The sequence below is a fragment of the Eimeria maxima genome, genomic scaffold (assembly GCF_000499605.1).
Source record: "Eimeria maxima Weybridge genomic scaffold, Emw_scaff17, whole genome shotgun sequence".
NCBI lineage: Eukaryota > Apicomplexa > Conoidasida > Eucoccidiorida > Eimeriidae > Eimeria > Eimeria maxima.
Window position 1 is genome coordinate 7,458 of NW_013563582.1, and position 19,511 is coordinate 26,968.

The window sequence follows — 19,511 nt, forward strand, 5'->3', positions numbered from 1 at the left end:
GCCCCCCCCCCCTCTGCGGTACCCGACAAGCACAAACAACACACTCTACCAAAGTAACAACAGACCGAGCGTATTCCCAGTAGAAGTAGCAGTGGCCTTGTCGGCAGCAACAGCAGTGGCCCGACCGACCGCAGCAGCAGCAGCGACCTCGGCCGCAGCAGCTCACTTGGTTTGGCTCGTCTAGGGGTGTCTGAGCAATGAGGCTTGAGAGATGCTGCTGCTGCAGCGGCCCTAAGTCCTCCACTTCAAGCAGTGCCAGCCAAATACGGCACCGCAGCTTGGGGGGGAATCCATTTTTAAATAACCGTAGGCGAGCAATGAGACGTTCCTTTGCTGCGGCTGCTGCAGCTGCTGCTTCTGAACCTGCCACCTTGCATGCTCCTGCAGCTGCTGCCGCTGCTGCACTGGCTTGTGCAGTATCCACTCTCGCATTCCGGAAAGCACTAGGACCTGACGCCTCGGTGGCATTCAGTTCTGCTGCTCCTGCCTCCTGTGCTGCTGATGCTGCTGCTGCTACTGCTGTTGTTGCTGCTGTTGCTGCAGCCGCTCCAGATTCGCATTTGTTCGCTGCATCAGCAACAGAAGATTCGTCTTCCGAGCTTTCGGCCTCTTGTCCCGCTGTGGGGACCTCATCCAGAGGCGGTAGCATTGACCCCTCAGCAGCAGCAGCAGCTGCTGCTGCTGCTGCTGCGGCTCCTGAACGCGCGCAAGCAAGTCCATGTTGCTGCTGCACGCAGTTGCTTCCGAAGCTTCCCGAAGCCCCTAAAGTATCTTCTCTCAAGTGCATAGGCAGCGTCAGTTCCGTGCTGCTACTGGACCTGCAAAGGACAGCATCCGAAGGAGTGTCTTCTAACGCCTCCTCTACCTCAGCATTGTGGAGAGATTGCTGCTGTACTTGTGGTAGCTGCTGCTGCAGTAGCTGTTGCCGGTGAGCTCCTTGGGCGTTTCCACCCTGGGAGGGTACCGCACGAAGCGCAGAAGCAGTGGCAACAGCAACGCACTTGCTAGAGGTGAGAGAAGGAACTCTGCTGCTGTTACGAGGGGTAGGCCGATCGCCCGCTGACACAATCTGTAGACGCTGCAGCAACGCCTCCAGCTCTGCGTCCCCGTCTGCAGCAACTGCAGCACCAACAGCAGCAGATCCAACGGCTTCCAGGCCACGTCCGCGCGCCACATCTTCTTCGGGTGTTGCAGTCCGTGGCAGCGCTGCCTCTGGTGTTGTCTCGGTGGCTGCTCTTATGTTGTTGCTGCTGCTGAGAGACGATCCTACAAGGGACTCCTCCACTGGAGAGGGCTTTTGTGATTTGCTGTTACTGCTGTTGAGCCTGTCTCCGCGAGTATCAGTACCTCCCTTTTCGGCCTCTGGCTGCTGCTGCGGTTGGTGCTGCTGTCGTTGTTGCTTTTGTTGCTGCTGCTCCCGTCCCTGTTGCAGCTCCTGAGCGTCAGGTGCGTGTCCAATAATCAGCTGGTTTAAAAGAAATAAGGGAGGAAGCATGCAAGTTCGGCGTGGTAGCCCCAACTGCTGCTGCTCCTGCTCCTGTTGCATACACGCAAAGCCGCTGCTATCCTCTCCTTTGCCAACTGTTGAGTCATTCTTCATTTTGCTGCCGTTGCTGCTGCTGCTGTTGCTGCTCTGGCGCCCTCCAACAGCGCAGCTACCCACTGCCCAGGTAGTCAGGGTGCCGCTGCCCATGAGAAAGTTGTTGCAGCTGTTGCTGCCATTGATGGCTTCTGCCAGGCTGCTGCTGCTGCTGCGGAAGCAAGCATCTTGCTCCTTCGTGCTGGTGGGGCTGCTGCTGCTGCTGCTGCATGCCTCAGCAGAAGGCAGCGATTGTCCCAAAAAAGGGTTATCAAGAGGCAAATGCTTCGATGCTGCTGCTGCTGCTAACGCTGTGGGAGGAGCTCCACCACCAGCTGCAGCAGCCGCTTGCCCTCCTGCTGCTACCTAGTCACTACTTGGGTACCAGGTAGGCCGCTTTAGAGATCTAATTGAAAAAGAAATAGAATTATTACTATATAGGAGTATTATGTATGTAAATTCGACTTTGGGGGATGGCAGTTATAGGTCAGGCTCCTGACTGTGTCGTCACCGTTGGTATCCCCCGGCCATCTTGCAGGTTGGGCGCTGACACCCAGCCAAGACAGGGGTCATTTCAGAACACAGTTTCTTTATTCTATATACTCATCCCTTTGTTAACAAATGTAATCTTACGTGAATTGGAACTTGCAGCATTCTGATTCCCCGGGATGGTCGTAAGACCATCCCGGGGCATCAGAATAGCTGGTTTCGTAAGCAGTTCTCGCACGAGCCTAGTGAAGCTGGAAAGTATGAGTGAACGCCCAGTTAGACAACGTACCGTTATAGTGGGAGGTTTGTGTAGTGATCACCTGACTGTGTATAATAGTATGCGTAAAGACTGATACAGATGCAGATATATTTGCTTCTGCGATTGAATGGAGGAGGCACATGCACGAAGTATGTACGGCGCAGACAGTTTACGCATCCAGTAATTGCGTGCTTGTCTATGAGGCGCAGCACTCTGCACGTTCTTGCATATCCAACCACAATCAACAAACCGTTGCATTTCCATCTGTTCTGTGCATTATTACTCTCCGATCACAGGCAGGGGGATGTGTTCAGGTTCCGATCTTTGGCCAGTGTAGGAGAGCAGCTAGGAATTTGAAATTGTCATTGATTATTTTCCGTGAAACTTCAGAACGGCTACCAATCCAGATTGTCCTTCACAAATGAAGGAGCACTGACATCTCTTAACAGAAACGTGGTGTAATTGCCGGTATTTACAGGCAGGGAATGCACTGACAAAGAATACCTGCTCGTCAAGTTGGCGACAGTATGTTGCACGGAGAACAGAACAAAAAGCAACCGTGTCACCCCCCCTTCAGCCTGACCGGTCATGTTGCAGCGCAGTCCGTCTGCAGTTTGTAGATGCATTTACACTTGCAAAGGGGCTGGCTAGAAAGATCAAGGAAAGTGTCTAAACGATCACCGTCGGTGTCCTATTAGTACGTGCACCGAAACTGGCACCAAAGGGGTCACGGTCGGGTGTGAATTCGCTCGGCTCGTTGCACTATTTGTAGCAAGGAGTGATTTAACTCGTGAAAGGCGGCAATCTGGTCTTTGTTAGGGGCTTCCCCCCACTACATTCCCGTCGTGTAGAGCTTATAAAGGTGTCATTAGGGTGCGAAGGCACCCTCTCCCCCCTTCCTGGAGTATGAAAGGCTGCTGGACTTCATGAAGTCCAAGATGATGAAGTAGGCGGATCTGGCGTAGACGTGAGGATTTGGTTGCGTGCATCTCGCTGCTGCTTGTGTTGGCGGCGTTTCCAGGCTCAGACCAGTTCCGGACAACCTTCAAGGTGGTGCGCTGGCTCCCATGTTGCGTTTTCCTCAGGTGCGCCTCTCCACTTCACAAGATAGCTGGCGGAGGCCCCCCTACCCCTCTGGTCCATGATATAATCCACCAGAAATTGATCAGTTGGATTACCGGCCGCATCAGGAACTGGTGGCCAACCCACCGGAGCTTCTCGAGGTACTTGAATCTTCTCTCGCTGCCGATGTGGTATCAGCTGAGATACATGAAAGACGTTATGCCCCGCATACGAGGCGGGCAAGGCAAGACGGTAAGCAACCTTTCCGATGAGCTCCGTCACCGAGTATGGCCCCCTATATCGGGGCTCGAATTTAGAACAATCGTTCAGGGCCGGTAGGTGTTTGGCACTAAACCACACCTTGTCTCCAACTTGGTATTCTACTTCCCTCCGTTCAGTGTCCGCGTAGTACTTCTGCCTCCATTTTGCTCTCAGGATGTGTCCTTGTGCGCGGTCACAGAGCTGCCGGAAGGTTCTAGTCATCGGTGGTGACAATGTGGGAGGAAGGGAACCGAGGATGTCCAGGTCTGCCACGGTTATTCGGTTCTCCCCTATCATAACCTCGAACGGAGACAGCTCCGTCGAGGAGTGATGAGTAGTATTGTAGGCTAATTCCAATGCTGGTAGCAATCCTTCCCATTCCTTCTCATTGGATTTTATGTATGTTCTTATCATCTGTTCCAGAGTCCTATTCACCCTCTCCGTCTGCCCATCCGTTTGCGGGTGATAGGGGGAGGATTTCGCTCGTTTGATGTTGAAACGCGCGCAAAGGTGAGTCCATATCTCCGATTGGAATCTTGGGTCCCGGTCCCAGATCAAGATGTCTAGGAAGCCATGGTAGCGAATCAGACGATCCGCTAGAAGGGTGACACTGTCCGCTACTGACGATGCCTTCCTTGTGGGAATAAAATGAGTTATTTTACTGAGGGTGTCGACCAGGACGAGGATAGCGTCGTTTCCACAAGCTGTTTGAGATAAGTCGGTAACACAATCAAGACGTGCATGACTCCACCTTCTTGGTGGGATCACTAGCTGTTGTAATAGGCCTGCAGGTTTCTGATTAATTGACTTAGACGCCCGACACTGTGCAGCACTCCACATAGGCGTTCGTATATGTTCGCATACCCGGCCAATAATAATGCCTGCTGATGGCCTGGTACGTCTTCTTTTGACATCGATGGCCTGCTGTCATATGATCATAGTGCTTGTACAGAATGTATGTCAAAAATTCCGGAAGCTGCGGAACGCAGATCAACCCGATCCCGCTGATGTTGATTTGCAGGTAGGGGAATCTATAGCGGAAACTATACCGACGATGTTGGATATCCTGTTGTACAATGCGTCCTGCCTGTTGAGCTGCCGGCTGGTAGGGACCGCTGAAGGTCTGGCACTTAGCATATGCTGAGGGCCAGTCTAAAGTGTATGCTGTGGATTGGGTGGGCTGCTGTTTGTCTTGAGGTTGTTGTTCGCCCTGTGTCGTCAGGTCTTCGGCAGGTTGCTCCTCATTTGTTAGCTGCGGTCCGCCTTGTAACTGCACCTCGTCCTCAATCTGTGGTAGGTCCTGAGGATGTAGAAGTTCTGGTGTCTGCGGTATGTCTTGTGGTTCGTTGCAGGATGGCTCCGTCTGCCTCCTTCTGGTGTGATCAAGAGGGATACCGGCGAGCTTCCGGTAATCCGTCTGTCTACCCCTGGTCTTGGTAGCTGGTCCCAGTGGATCTCCGCCGGATACCATGACCGTCAACGATCCAGGTTTGGGTGTAGTGGATACATCTTGGGATGATTTGTTGTTAGTCCACAGAGTTGTGTCTTGTGCTTCGTATGCAGGGTCCCGAGGAACTCGAGAGAGAGCGTCCTCAACCTGGTTACTTGATCCTGGCAAGTAGGTGATGGTGAGCTTCGGGAATTCAGCAAGGAAATCCAGCCATCGAGCTGCGCGGCCGCGTAGTGGCTTTGATGGTTTGGGTTGTTGAAGGTGATGAATGGATAGACTCCACAGCAGCACTAGCAACACCTCACATAATCCCAGAAGTTCTGAGAGAATATCGCAGGGTCTTCCCTGACCAGTTGCCACCGGCGTTGCCTTAGTACCTAGAAAGTTGCCCTCCAAATCAGCAATCTACCGAATGGCTCCTGAGCAACTGCAGGCACACAAACAGGAAATAGCAAGACTAACGGCCAATGGATGGATAGGCCCGACTTTCTCACCGATATGTGCCCCAACCATTATGGTGGATAAGAAATCGGACGGGTCGGGGGACAAAAAGATGAGGATGGTTGTTAACTACAAAGAGGTAAATGCTCTCACCATAGCCCCCGACTTCCCACTACCCCCTATCGCCACCATCTTGGAAATGCTGGGAGGAGCTAAGTATTTTTCTTCGCTGGATCTTGAATCTGGCTATCATCAGATTAGGATGGCAAAGGAAGATCGCTGGAAGACAGCATTTCGGTCCGTACTTGGGCTATTCGAATATAAGGTAATGCCCTTCGGGTTGAAAGGGGCGCCTGCAACTTTTCAAGCAAACATCAACACCTATCTACAACCGTTCCTAGGCCAAGGGGTAATAGCATATTTGGATGACATATTGATATATAGCCCTGATCTCCCCAGTCATGCGGAACTACTACGCAAGGTGTTGGGCATTCTTCTGGCAAATCACTTCTACCCCAAGTTCAGCAAGTGTGAGTTTGCCAGAAGAGAGCTCACTTACCTAGGATATACCGTCAGTGCTGATGGCATCAAACCAGCTGCAGACAAGATCTCCGCGGTACAACAGTGTCCTGAGGTATTGGAGAATGATACCCAAGTGCGGCAGTTCCTAGGTACGGTGAATTACTGTCGCATGTTTATGGGGGCCGACTATGCGAGAGTGGCCCGCCCTTTACTCGACCCTACAAGAAAAGGGGTCCCCTTTCGGTGGACTGAGGCACACACACACGCAGTACGCGAACTCAAACAGAAACTCATTGACTACACCACGCTCCAGATACCCGACACCACCAAACCCTTCAGCCTTTACACCGACTACGCTCTAGGGGCGGTACTGGAAGAGGAGGGTAAACCGATTGGGTTCCTGAGTCAGACAATGAGCCCAGCGCACATAAGGTACTCTATATATGACCAGGAATTATTGGCCCTAGTTACCGCACTAGACAAGTGGGCTCATCTACTGCGGACATCGGAAGTGACAGCTTATACTGACCGCCAGGCCCTAACTAACCTACAACAACTCAAAGCTTCAAAACCACTACGCGGCCGCACAGCACGATGGCTCGATTTCCGGGCAGAGTTCCCCAAGCTCACCATCACCTACTTGCCAGGATCCAGTAACCAGGTAGCGGACGCCCTGTCTCGAGGTCCTCGGGACCCTACATGCAAAGCAGAAGATACGACTCAGGGGGACAACAATCCATCATTCCAAGATATATCAACTGCACACGAACCTGGGTCATTGGTGGTCATGGTGTCCGGCGGAGACCCACAGGGGCCAACTACCAAGACCAGGGGAAGGCAGAAAGATTACCGGAAGCTAGCGGGTATTCGTGCTCTTCACATTAGAAAGGGGAAGATGGAGCCATCCTGCAAACAACCACAAGACATGCAGCAGACATCCGAACCTTCACATCCGCAGGACCTATCACAGTTGGAGGGTGAGGAACAGTTACAAGACGAACCGCATCTAACAGATGAAGAGCAACCTGCCGAAGACTTGGCGACACAGGGCGAACAACAACCTCAAGACAAACAGCGGCCCACCCAATCCGCAGCATACACATTACACTGGCCAACAACGTATGCTAAGTGCCAGACCTTTAGCGACCCCTACCAGGCGGCAGCTCGACAGCCAGGACGCGTGGTACAACAGGATTTCCGGCATCGAAGATATGGTGAAAGGTTTCGCAGCACACACACCACGGGAGGCGACCTCCTGTAGCACCACAGGAAGTGTGAACTAGCTCGATGTGGGTTAGATCCAGTGATTCCCGCTTCCCTTCTAGAGGGAGTTGAGCTAACTATGTAGTAACTCCAGTCGTTGAGCTGCCTGCCACACTCAGTAACTGAGAGTGATTGGAACAATACAGCTTGGAGAGTTTTCGTACCAGAGTGTGGACTATTCCAACTATGTGCTCCACCTGCTCTTCAACAGTCTTGGAAAACGTCTGATTGTGCTTTTCCACTCCATGGTATCGTCTAGACAACAGTGAAAAAGGTCCTCTTCGTAGCCCAGTATGCGCCTCTTAGCAGTAGGTAATTTCTTCGCCTGTCCCGCATGTAAGCCCAAACGCGGACTCCTCCAGAGTTTCCCAACTCTTTAAAAAATCTTGAAAGGTATCTCAATGGATTGCATAGTGTTCCTACCATCGGTGAGAGGCATAGATAGCACTTATATGGTTGCATGTGGAAGAGGGTGCAATGAGCACTTCATGTCTTCTCCCAGTTTTGGTACAGCACCCGAAGCGATACAGTGAAGCATCCATCAAGTATAAAAATGCCCATAGTTTTTTCAAACATCATAGTTTTTAAGAGTGGCATGAAGTTAATAATAAGAATTGGACAAATGCACAGCACGTCTCGATATAAACCATGCAGTGATTGACCCAAACTACATGTATTCAGATTGCCAAACGAAGCGCATCAGCAGCATGCCCGGGCACTATCTGAGATTTCGTATGAAACAAATCTCATCAAAATTCGTTGGTAACTTTCCGACGACGGAATTTGTTTTAGTACTGTGCTGGTATCTTCGAGTGGCTTTCCTGTTCTACGCCGAAATGCTGTTCTACTGTACATGTGTGGGAGTTTATTTGTTAGTTTACCCGGTAGGCATGAAGCTGAAAATTTGCTTAGACAGAGTGCAACACCATAGAAATACAAGGTCAAATAATAGGAAGGCCAGGTCCATGGACTAGAGCCTGAAGTTAGGCATTGACTTTAATCCCAGATGGCTTTACCATAATGTATTCTCGAGGTGTCATGAGCGCAACGGGCTGAAGGGCACTCAAGAAAGTTAGCCACGCTTCGGTTATGACCCGTTGCTTTTCTTTGTTCAACGTTATAGCTGCTAGAACTGGTTGCCACAATTGTGTATCATGTAGGAGTGCTCGGTCCCTAGAGTATGGAAAGAGCGTGGCACACCAACAAGTAATCACCCTATTTCATTTGGCCAGTTGCTGACTGATGGATTGGTTGGAGAAATACAAAGGCTTTTTTTGGAGGCATTGAAGAGAAGCTGGCCACGTAGCTACTGCAGAAACTGCAGGCTACGAGAGCTGAAATTCTGTTTGCCACATGTGATGAATATTTTTATTGCACATTTTTGTGCCCAGCTGCTACTAACACTGAATAGCTCACTCAATCAAATTTCTTCCTCTTCCTGGTGTTTCATTTTGGACAACATGTGTATCCTTCCTGAGCCTTGGCCTTCCATGACCCCTAAACATCTCCCTACAGTCGTGGCTTTCCTCGCGCTGTCCCTGAGGGTTATGGCCTCTTGTATTGCTGAAACTGCAGTGAAACGTGTTGGCTGACACTAGCTGAACCTTTTTGCCTCACATTACAACCCGTGTGGTTGGAGTGGAAAACATGCGATTCGAGAGTTTCTAGCAACTGCCGTCGGTTTCAAGTCGTTGTTACTATCCTGTTGCACTAGGGACCGACAAGTCGCCTCCCGAATTCATATGCAGAGTTGCTTTTAGAGTAACCTCACGAATTTAGGACCACTGTAGCACAAAATACTTTTTTCATGGAATACAAGTGCGTATTAGTAGCTGGCACCGACGGAACGCCCAGGGAGGACGATCCAAAATGCATTGAGTAAAAGACTAGATTATCCTAGAGAAGTGGCATATGACACCTCACGCAATTTTTGGTGCACCCTCTTCCGTTGTTTGTGTCGGGCAATTGGAATTAACGGATAGATAAGGGTTACAACGCTATTCTATGAGTACTGCGTACTCACAGGTAACCCCTACGATGTGGTCAATACCTACCCAGAACGCGTTGCACCGTACGCCCCAAGACTACCATATTCTGCCGCGAATAAGGCAATGACACTAGATTCAAGTATATCATGCTCACAGTGTGCATTTCTACTTATTGAAGTTGCCGCGGAGAGCTATAGAAATTGTGGCACCTCACAGTTCTTGGATGACTTCTCTCCAAATTTTAATCGTATGTCACTTCAGATTCATGGACTGGAAAGAAATCCCCAACTGACGAGAGTTTTTGCTCGTGCGTATTCTCGTGGTCGCTGAACTTGCATAACTCATTATGATGATCTTGCACGGGTTAGTGAGAGTTATCTTGGGCGCTACTTGCGGGTTTTGAATGCAACTGGCAGCAACATTTTGTTGATGCTTGGAACTAACTGTTGTGCTTAAAGTAATGCTAGCAACAACATAACTGCGGCGACGCTCTAGCTCTAGAGATCCTTGGTGAATTCACGTGTTGAACAGATGCGCTGGCAATGAAGCGTCGTTGGAGCTGGGTCCGGTGTCTCCAGGACCGCAAGCTGCGCATCAGACCATCTGCGTAAATTGCCTTTAATTTGACTAAACATCACTGTTGCATTCCATGCTAATTCAGTGGTGGGAAATTTGTGTAGGCGTTTTCATATGAGGACGCTTCTGTTGACAGAACGGGCTGGGGCTCCGAGGCCGCCGCTGCACAGCCGCCCGCCAGCTCCTCTGCGTCACCGGTGCCCCCTTGCTAGCTTTTGCAAGTTGACAATATTGATGGCAATTCTTTGGATCCCAGTCACGAAGCCTTCGAGCACATTAGCCAGCCGAGGGAGCTGTATATTCTGCCTTGCGGGGGTAACTGCATGTGGAGGGGCGGCCAACCCCTGGCCCCCTAATGGACGAAGCGCTCGCCCTCTGATTGGCTGTACATTTGAATAAATTAGGGGGCCTCAACAGTGCTTCTGAAGGAGCCACGGGGGAAACCCCACGAAGCGCAGGAAGGGCTTGAGGGGGGCTCGCCTCATTGTCCGCTGGGGCTATACCTGTAGAGGGGTCTTGCCACTTCCATCGTTGCGCGTTTCACTGTTTTGTGCCTACCAATCACTAAGAAGAACCCTGGTGAGCAAGGAGTTCGGTGCTGGGTGGCCCTTCAGCTTAACGAGACAGCCAAGCCGCGTGGGTACTCGACACCAGCAACGCTTGCAAGAGGCAGCTTGTGTCATGACATGCTGAGTAGAGCAGGCATCTCTAGGTGCCATGATTTGCTCTTGTCTTGCAAGGCGAGACCAGAGTCTTCGTTTTTTAAATTTGTCTGTGTTGTTGCGGTTTCCTCGTTGCCCTCTCCGACTCCCCAAGACTCCTGCCATTGGCGGGTCGGACAACACCGGGCATTCCCCGGGGTTGCAGAGGTAGACCAGCGCTCCCTTAGTTGACCCTCTGGCTTGCTTCGCCAGTATCTGTAGGAATGGAAGAGGAACGGCGCGACTTCGGCGTCGTCCGTGCGACTGTCACGGAGACTCTTGCAGCGGCCGCAGCGCAGGCTGCTAGCCAGCACCCAACGGATCGTGTAGATCCGGTTATTACTCCAGATCCAGAGAAACTTCAAGAAGGTCGACAGCAGCAGCAGTATGATAAGCCACCTGACGAAAAGATTGTTCAAGGGAGTAGCGTCGACTCTCAAGAAGGCGTTTACCCTCCCTCGACGCTGAACGCACCACAACCGGTGCGTTCAGTAGTTGAAGAACCTGCGACAAGTGAAGATAACGGAGCTGAGAACGTGAATGTGGTTGGAGGCCGTACATCAGGCAACGACGGGACAGCAGTCACATCCGGAGAAGTGGGGGCACTGCCTGTCGAAGGGGAGGCTGGGAATGACGCCAATCCTACGGAACAGTCAGAAGTGGGGGCGACCCCAAATAGAATCGTGGAGACGATGACTGAGGGAACAGTTGCAGAACCAGACGGCCTTCCAGTTGATTCTGGGGAGCCTGTTGCAGGGGTAGATGAGGTCGGCGAGGCGGCTGAGGCGGAGAGCGATGGCAAGGAAAGCAACGACAGCGTTTGCAACGAGTGCGGAGGTGGAGGAGAAGTTGTGTGTTGCGATGGATGTGTCAAGTCTTACCATGCAGACTGCCTGCCTGTAGTGGCCAGGCCCCGACTACGGGCCAATGCTGACGACTGGTTTTGCCCAGACTGTGCTGCGACGGCTGTGGCACCGCAGCCGACTGCGACCGCTGTTCCGCCGAGTGTTACTGTCAAGCTGCCTCAGGCTTCATCAGATCCTCGTGGGTCTAAACAGAATATTGCATCAGCCCCCCCGCCAGTGTATCCCCCTCCTGCCCCAGCCGCTCCGTGGGCCCCGGTGCCGTCTTGCGTCCCAACCAGGCGGAGAAAGACCAAAGCCACAGAGGACTACGAAACCCGAATCAACGTCGGGCCAAATCACCAGGTGAGTCATCTTGGGGCTTTCTTGACGCAACGCAGTGCAGTGACAACCACATGGGCACTTTCCTCTCGAGTTGGCGCGTGCATCAATGTCCCCTAGGGCCCGCATGGCCGCCCCTCATTTAATCAGACCGAAACAACCGTGTGACCGTGCTGCCTCAGGTACCCCATCTCCCCGATTTTTTCTTGGCGCGAGGAGACAGCGACTGTCTTTCGACTCTTGCAGAGCAATCCCTAACTGACGGAGCGCAGAGTCAGGCGTTGGGGCCCTTGCTTGTCTATTCCCCTTACCTTATGGAGCGTTCAAAGCAGCAGTGCTTGGCTGAAAGAGCCACAAAATCATGCATTACTTCGCAGAAGGACCTGGCTGAGTTTCTTATTAAGTGAGTTCGAGACGGTTTGTCGTAACCCCTCGTTCACCTGGTGGCACCCCATTCTCCCTCTGGAAACCGCACTTCCGTATCCGTTACATCGCATGCACTGGTGCGCCTTTTCATTGGAGGTTAGACGTGTTGTGTTGGTTGCTGCGCCTCTGCAGGTGCTCCAAAAGGTGGAAGGTCCGCCCTGGGTGGCAACCTTTCTCGCCAGAGTTTGCTTACAAGCTGCTACATCGTGCCAACTACGATCCTGAAAGAGCTTTACGGATGATGGATGATTCTGCATTTTGGTGAGGTCGACACTGAAGGCACATATGCAAACTCACGTTCATAGTATGTCCTTCAGTTAACCACGGCGATGCGCACACTACAGCAGGGCAATGGTTTTGTGGGTTTTTGCAGCTTCCAAAGCGTGTGCGACCCACCGCTACGAAAGTACGAGAACAAATGGAAGCGTAGAGACAAACGTGGCACGTTTCCGAGCTCGCCGTATCCTCCGCCAGTAGTGGTGCGTGGTTACCTCAACGAGAAGCAGAAGCAGCTACGCATGGGCCGGTGATAAACGAGCAAGGAATATTGTTTCTTTGGAGAAACGAGCCACAAGTATATCAGGTCAGGGGGTCGAGGCCACACGCTGTGGCTCACGGCCCCCTCAGTAGTACTGGAACGTTGGGAACTGCCGCGTCTACCCACACATTTATAATATTCAGGCCTCAGCCGCTCTTGGGGGTTTGTTCTCCTCAAGTCCCCCCGAAAGGGATATGCCGCATACGGGTTGGATGCTGGGGTGCGAAGGACGGCGGGTAGTTTGAAAGGGAAACTTTCTCTTGCTGCTGGTCGCCCTGTATTGAAGCATGCCAATTGAACTGTCGCCCCCCCTCGCTTGGGCGAACGACCCCGCACCTTAACTTTCGGATGCCGTGGCCACAACCATAGCCTCAAAAATCTTTGAGGGCACGTGCCCACTTGTGAACTGTATTGCCAAACTGCGCGGGCATTGATGAAGTACTCTTGACAGTGTCTGGTACTGGCAGCGCTGCGAGAACTATAGCCTATCTATCTCAGCCACCTGCGGTACTGTATATCGTTTTCATGCGTACACGATAGTTACAAGCATTAGTACTATTGCTAGCTTTCCGTATATCACTTAAATCGGGGGGAAACTTGGGACAAAGTGGCGTGTACATGGCAGCAAGAACATTACATAAAGGGGTTTTGATGAAAATGTTCCATTCCCAAGTACCCATACGGGTTCCACCTAAACTAGGGTTGACTTCGGTTGCTGACCGAACAGCCATCTACGCGACTGCCCTTAGAAGAGACGGAACTGCTTGCGCACATTGCCGAAGACTTGGTTGCTTTCGACTTTAAGCACGTTAAAGCGAATAGTCTTCGACAGGGGCCTGTACGCAACAGAAACACGATACCCCCGTAATTACTCGGTCGTCAAGGCAACTGGCAACTGCTGGAAAGGTCTAGCATACGCACAGGAACACTGCTGAGCTTGTTATGGGAGACTCACCTGCACTGCCCAGCAGTGACGATATCACCTTCTTTGACTTGCTCGAAGCATGGAGAGAGATGGCAAGTCACGTTCTTATGACGCTTCTCAACACGATTGTACTTCCTCACAAAGTGCAAGTAAGTGCGGCGAATCACTACACACCGTTTCATCTTGGCAGAAATCACCATCCCCCTGAAGGAATCGCAAACAATAAAAAAAGAGAATGCCTGTTGTCACAGCCGACGTCGACAATATCTGGGAAGGGAGATATTGCCTGACCACGCGCCCTCGTCTGCTGCACACCCTAGCTGATGCAACCTCATCCTCGATTTAATGTAAGGTTCCGCAACTCACGTCCCCAATACACTGCATTTCAAGGGCCCCTTCACCAATGGAAATGTGTGAGCTTGTATGGGCGCCCCTCAGTGTGCTTATTTGCGACAGTTCAAAAAGTATGCAGGTTACACTTACTTGATGATGCGACCACGAATGGAGACGTTTCCAGTAAAGGGGCACTTCTTGTCTATGTATGTGCCTTCCTTTGCCAAGCGAGGGGTGGCGAAACCCAACCCTACCTCCTAAAGGCAACGGAACAATAGCACAAAACATCCAGCAAATATGATAGAAAGCGCCGACAGCCACCAGCCAGGGCAGCGCAGCAGCTCGATTCACTGCAAGTGGCGGCGTACCCTCCAATATCTCGCCTTTCCCCTTCTCTTCATAGACTGGGCAAGGGCCAGCTGAGAGGCCCCATGCTGCCGCTGGAAGGCCTTCTCTGTCTGCAACAACAGCACAAGAACGAGTATCCATGTTCCCTGCTTCCCATCCACTCTGCTACCAGGTATTCAAGAATGTCCCTGCTCCCTGATCTTCTCGGACACGCATTTGTAGGAAAATTGTCTTTTTTATAACCCCCACAGTTGAGAAATGCAGATTTGCGGTTCTGTGGGGAGAGGGCCAGGTGGACCAACAGACGTTCGAAATCATCGTTGGGTCATATCACCCGCATTATACAATACAGCATCACCTCAAATAAAAACTGCTCATGCATGAGGATGAGGAAAACCTCGCAGGGTACAACTCATTGCAATCTCACGTCACTCCGCTGACGTCGAGTGTCCCACCGTTCCACCATGCAACATACACGAGCGCTCTATATACCAGCTTAACATGTCTTGGTAAATCATACTCATTTAGCCTTTCATATGATCAAGCAATGACATACATGCCCCAATGGGTGAGCTCATCAGTCGTGGGAAGCGCGGGTCTCCTCATAACATACCTGCACATCTTGCTGAGTTGCCGACATCGTCCACTTCCAGATCTTGGTCTGTTCCTTGTAGCTGGGCCCAGCATTAAATACTATACGGCGAAAAGAAAGCCAACTTCATCAGTCCTCAGATTCCTACCTTCACCAGCGATTGTTACAGCCCCCACAGCTAAGGGTGCGCTGTCCAGCCCCAAACGTGAGGAGCTGCCTCTGGGGCGGGTACGGTTGTTGAGATAGATCAAAGCTGAGCAATTTACTATACAATTTTGTTTAGTCTATCAAATATGAAGGGCTGAAGTCTTTTAAAATGATTTCCACGCATAGCGGCTTCTGCAACGTTATGTTCGCCTTCCCCTTCTGTAGTGCACAAGCAATACAATGTGACTCTGGTGTGATCTCTAGTAGCTCAGTGACCTTAAAGAGAATGGCTATCACATAAGATACTAAGAAATGGAGTTGGTACTGCTATATGTTCTAAGAATAGAGCACCGTAGGTGGAGCCATAGGTTAGTAGGATAACCCCCGCCAGTAGCCAGTATCGGCAGTGTGGCGTACTACATCGTCACTACTTGGGTACCAGGTAGGCTTCTTTAGTGTTCTAATTGGATAGGACATAGAATTATTACTATATAGAAGTATTATGTGTTTGAATAGGACTCTGGGAGACTGCAGTTATAGGTCAGGCTCCTGACCGTCTCGTCCCTGTTGATATCCCCCCGTCATCTTATAGGTTGGGCACTGACACCCAGCCATGATCGGGGTCGATTCAGAACACAGTTCTATTATTCCAGGGAACTTCCCTCGTTTATAATAGAGACTCGAATATGTTTTGGAAATTTAAGTACCGACCTCGGAGTAATTGGGTAGATAGAGTATGCAGTTAGGAAGCCAGACGCTATGAGACGATAAGCAGGCGCAGCTTAGGACGGCTGCGCACTACATATGGGGGATGCTCCCTGGCCATGATTGGCCAGATAGGACCACATATAGGCCAGGGAGCATTATGTTAGGGAAGCCTCCGCTGCAGCAGCGGAGCAGACAGTCTCAGTAATCACGACGGACCCAATGTTATCAGAGGGGGAGTCCCCTTGGCCAAGTGCCATTTTGCAGCATACCCTATTTGATGCATGGATGGCCTCAGAAGGCGATAGAGCAACACCCCAACCTATCCTAGAGATATTGAGGGAATACCGTCCGGTCTCCCCCGACACATTACCCGCCGGATTATCACCGAGACGGCCTTACGACCATAGGATCCTGTTGGTGTCGGGGAAGCTGCCCACCAAGCCCGTCATTTATCGCATGCCCCCCGAGCAACTCCAAGCATATAAGCAGGAGATTGCCAAACTCCAAACCCCAGCTATAAAATGTACAACGGATGGATAGGTCTCACCTACGCTCCTATCTGTGCACCTACAATTATGGTGGAGAGGACGGAAAGGTGAACGCAAGAGCAATTCCCTGTCTAATTAAAACGTAAAGGGTTTGCAGGTTTTGTTACTGCTTTATATCTGGAATTCCTTGATAAACAGGCTTGCGGGTCAACATGTGTATGCGCGGCCGTCCTAGGTTGTGCCTACTGAGCCGTCACGTAGTACCCATCTCCCAAAGTATAACCCTTAACTACCAAGATCCCCCGAAGCCTATGCTGCTGATACCAAACCATTTTAGAGTGTCTGCAATAATAATGCGGGTTCGTAGAGTAAAGGAACTGTGTTCCGAATTGACCCCGGTTCTGGCTGGCTGAGAGTGCCCAACCTACAGGATGGCGGGGGAGATATCAACAGTAGCGGAACGGTCAGGATCCTTACCTAGAATTCCACCAAAGTCGTTATTATAGACATAATACATCTATATACAGTAATAATTCTATCACCTATACAATTAGATCTCCAAAGAAGCCTACCTGGTACCCGAGTGGTGGAGTGGCTGCCGGCGGGGTAATCCTACTAACCTATGGCTCTATCTATGGTACTCGATTCTTAGAACCTCTAGCACTAATAATTCCTTCTCCTAGTTTTCAATGTGATAATCCTTCTTTTTATGGCCACTAAGCTGCTAGAAACCTTACCAGAGCCCTATTGTAGTGCCTGTGCACTACAACATGTGTCGGCTACCGAGCGCTTGGGCATGCAAGGCCGGAGGGCGACTGGCGTTACTTCACTGCACAAACGACACAGAAAGGCACTATACGCCACTTCCTAACATCGTAGTGTTGTTCCATTTTTTGCCCTGGGGGTAACATGGAGGCGAATTTAATTGCCAATTGTGCCGATGAATTTTATGTTACGCAATGCTCTACTGGCGCTATGTTCAATGCATGCGCTTCTACTGCAGAGCACGTCAGCTACTGAAGAATTATGCAGATTGTTTGCGCATGTATCAAACGGGGGCTTGAAACCGTTTGCAAGTCAGGGCTTGCAGTTGGGGTCGTCGAGAAAATTCGCAATCGTAGCAGAACGAACTGCTATAAGTTGTGACGGTGTCAAAATAACTATGTTAACACGTAGTCAGAAGTATGTGACCTACCTTCCATGCTCCATGTGTCCTGGGCGTTTCTCTAGCGTGACCTGTCTGAAGTTGGTATGTACTCTCCTTGAGCCCAAGTGGCCGCTCAGGGGCAAGCAAATGCTTATCAATTACTTCAACTGTTAATGCACATGCATTGAGAGTGGGGTCGTTAGTGGATATATGCATTGCCAACCCCTTGCGGCGGGAATAGCACCAAGATAAACTGGAGATTGTATTTTAGGCCACCGCGTGTGTGAACCAGCCGACCCTTGTCTTACTGCACTTACAGACATCGTGCTCCGGGCGCGGGGATAGTGGAGGTCAGGGCTGCTATGGGAGGACACTTTGAAGGAGCTTTTGGATGACACGGTGACCCTCCTCCTTTAGAACGGCTCGCCTTTCGTAGTTTTCTTGCAGGAGGCAATACGGACACAAATATAGATATGTCTACCTGCTTGTGATAAATCGTACGAAATTTGGTCCCCGTTGCTCACCAGACAGCAGGCACTTCAGCAACCTTTCAAGCAAACGCAAATGCCAATTTGCAACACCTATTGGGGCAGGGGGTCACTCCGTCCCTCGACGAAAACTTGATAGCTGGTGTTTGGAGTTGGGAGCAAAAAGGTTTACAAGGGGAACGCGAGGGAGCTCCAACTCCTACGACACGCCCGGATGTCGAGGCAGCAGTCTTTAAGCGTCTGAATAATCCCATAGTGCTACTAACGTGTGTGTGAGTCTTGGTGTTGTATTAGTTCATTAGTGTGTCATGCAACTTTAGATGTGGGAGCGGAAGGGCGACCGCCTCCTCTGGCTCGCCTCGTGCCATTATCTGTCATGTGAACCCCCCAAATACAATGGCTCTGGCGGATACAGTCAGTGCTAATTTGGCGTTGTACAAACAACGCTGTACTCTCATTGAGTCCCAGATCGTGTGTAAGCACTCGTTTGTTTTCCTTTTCTGTACACCCTATTCTGGTTTATAGTCCTGCTCTACCTACCCATGCTGATCTTCTTCGGCAAGTGCCGGATATCATACTTCGGAAACAGTTTTATCCTAAATTTAGTAAATGCAAGTTCGCTAGACAAGAACTTACGTATTTAGGATATACGTTCAGTGCGGATGGAATACAGCCGGCCGCTGACAAAGTTTCCTTCTCGGCAGATTCTCTCCACAGTTGGCAGAAGAATAAATACTCCCCCTTAGTTGCCAACCTTCACTCAAGTACGAGGCCTGGCAAGCATTATTCTTCAATAGGTTTCCTTCAGCGGTAGTGGAGGGAGCACATATCACCTGGTTGCTCTTGCATGTGGGGCCGTGTTGCTGCATGGGCCATAACGGGGTAAGTCGCCACTCTTAACGGGCCACCTCCTCTCCCGCAGCTACAGGTGATTGAGCAGCTACGTGCAGGGCGCCTGCTGCCCGGAGATGGAAACGACCTCAGTCGACAATGCTTCCGCCTACCGTATTTGGCTTCCATTGCAACTCGAACTACTCGTATATATCAAAGTTCCTTGTAACACCCGTGGTATAGTGATCACATACAGCCTCGACGAACAGTGTATCTGATACATTTGGGTAGGCCTTCTATATCTAATTTAGTGTTCGTTCCTCCTAGTACAGGACGACGCGACGCGTACCCGTTCCGCTACACACTGTTGAATTCGTTTGCTAGTGTTAACAGGGTTTAAGAACATCCACTAAGTGAGGGTACATGCTTCGACTCTTCTGTTCATGTTTGTTGCTGTAGTTGCTAAAACGTTGGCTACGGTTCTAGTCTATGGGCCGAAGGCGTTGGGGTTCCCAGAATACTTGAGAGAGAGGGCAGTTGTACTTAAGAAATAAGTAATTTTTGCGCCAAGGCGTCCGAAGCTGGAGAAATTGCAAGACAACCTCACATGCGCAAGCAAGCCTTCTTAGGTGTATACATTAACAGTGCATATCATTGTTGCAAGATCGTGCTTGCGGACGGGCTGTTGAGACCGGCGCAGTAAGCGCTCATGCCCCAATTGCAGGAAGGCGTGCCAGCAGCTGGCAGTCTTTGCGACGCCTTGAG

The 19,511-nt window shown here is 50.9% G+C and overlaps 5 protein-coding genes across 5 annotated transcripts in view; 2 read left to right on the forward strand and 3 right to left on the reverse strand.

Moving 5' to 3' along the window:
* The window catches only part of EMWEY_00003230 (hypothetical protein, conserved), a gene marked incomplete at both ends in the record, with an annotated part of 9,646 nt that extends 7,373 nt beyond the window's left edge, over window positions 1–2,273 (reverse strand). The window contains 2 exons of the mRNA XM_013477726.1: window positions 167–1,890; window positions 2,213–2,273. Coding sequence (XP_013333180.1) covers window positions 167–1,890; window positions 2,213–2,273 — 1,785 coding nt within the window. The remainder of the gene's footprint in view (window positions 1–166; window positions 1,891–2,212) is intronic.
* A 1,077-nt stretch (window positions 2,274–3,350) lies between these two features.
* Window positions 3,351–5,121, reverse strand: EMWEY_00003240 (hypothetical protein; the record flags this gene model as incomplete). Its single annotated transcript, XM_013477727.1, has 2 exons — window positions 3,351–4,354; window positions 4,515–5,121. The coding sequence occupies 2 exons, from the start codon at window positions 5,119–5,121 to the stop codon at window positions 3,351–3,353; spliced, it is 1,611 nt and encodes a 536-aa protein (XP_013333181.1).
* Window positions 5,122–5,614: 493 nt separating this feature from the next.
* EMWEY_00003250 (OSJNBa0042D13.18 protein, related) lies at window positions 5,615–7,324 on the forward strand (the record flags this gene model as incomplete). Its single annotated transcript, XM_013477728.1, has 1 exon — window positions 5,615–7,324. One exon carries the CDS (start codon window positions 5,615–5,617, stop codon window positions 7,322–7,324), a length of 1,710 nt encoding a protein of 569 aa, XP_013333182.1.
* Window positions 7,325–10,815: 3,491 nt separating this feature from the next.
* EMWEY_00003260 (PHD-finger domain-containing protein, putative) lies at window positions 10,816–12,731 on the forward strand (the record flags this gene model as incomplete). The annotated part of the gene is made up of 4 exons (XM_013477729.1): window positions 10,816–11,799; window positions 11,958–12,178; window positions 12,334–12,462; window positions 12,575–12,731. 4 exons carry the CDS (start codon window positions 10,816–10,818, stop codon window positions 12,729–12,731), a joined length of 1,491 nt encoding a protein of 496 aa, XP_013333183.1.
* A 753-nt stretch (window positions 12,732–13,484) lies between these two features.
* On the reverse strand, window positions 13,485–14,985 carry EMWEY_00003270 (40S ribosomal protein S11, putative; the record flags this gene model as incomplete). The annotated part of the gene is made up of 5 exons (XM_013477730.1): window positions 13,485–13,575; window positions 13,695–13,868; window positions 14,148–14,254; window positions 14,366–14,455; window positions 14,959–14,985. The coding sequence occupies 5 exons, from the start codon at window positions 14,983–14,985 to the stop codon at window positions 13,485–13,487; spliced, it is 489 nt and encodes a 162-aa protein (XP_013333184.1).
* Window positions 14,986–19,511: the final 4,526 nt, after the last annotated feature.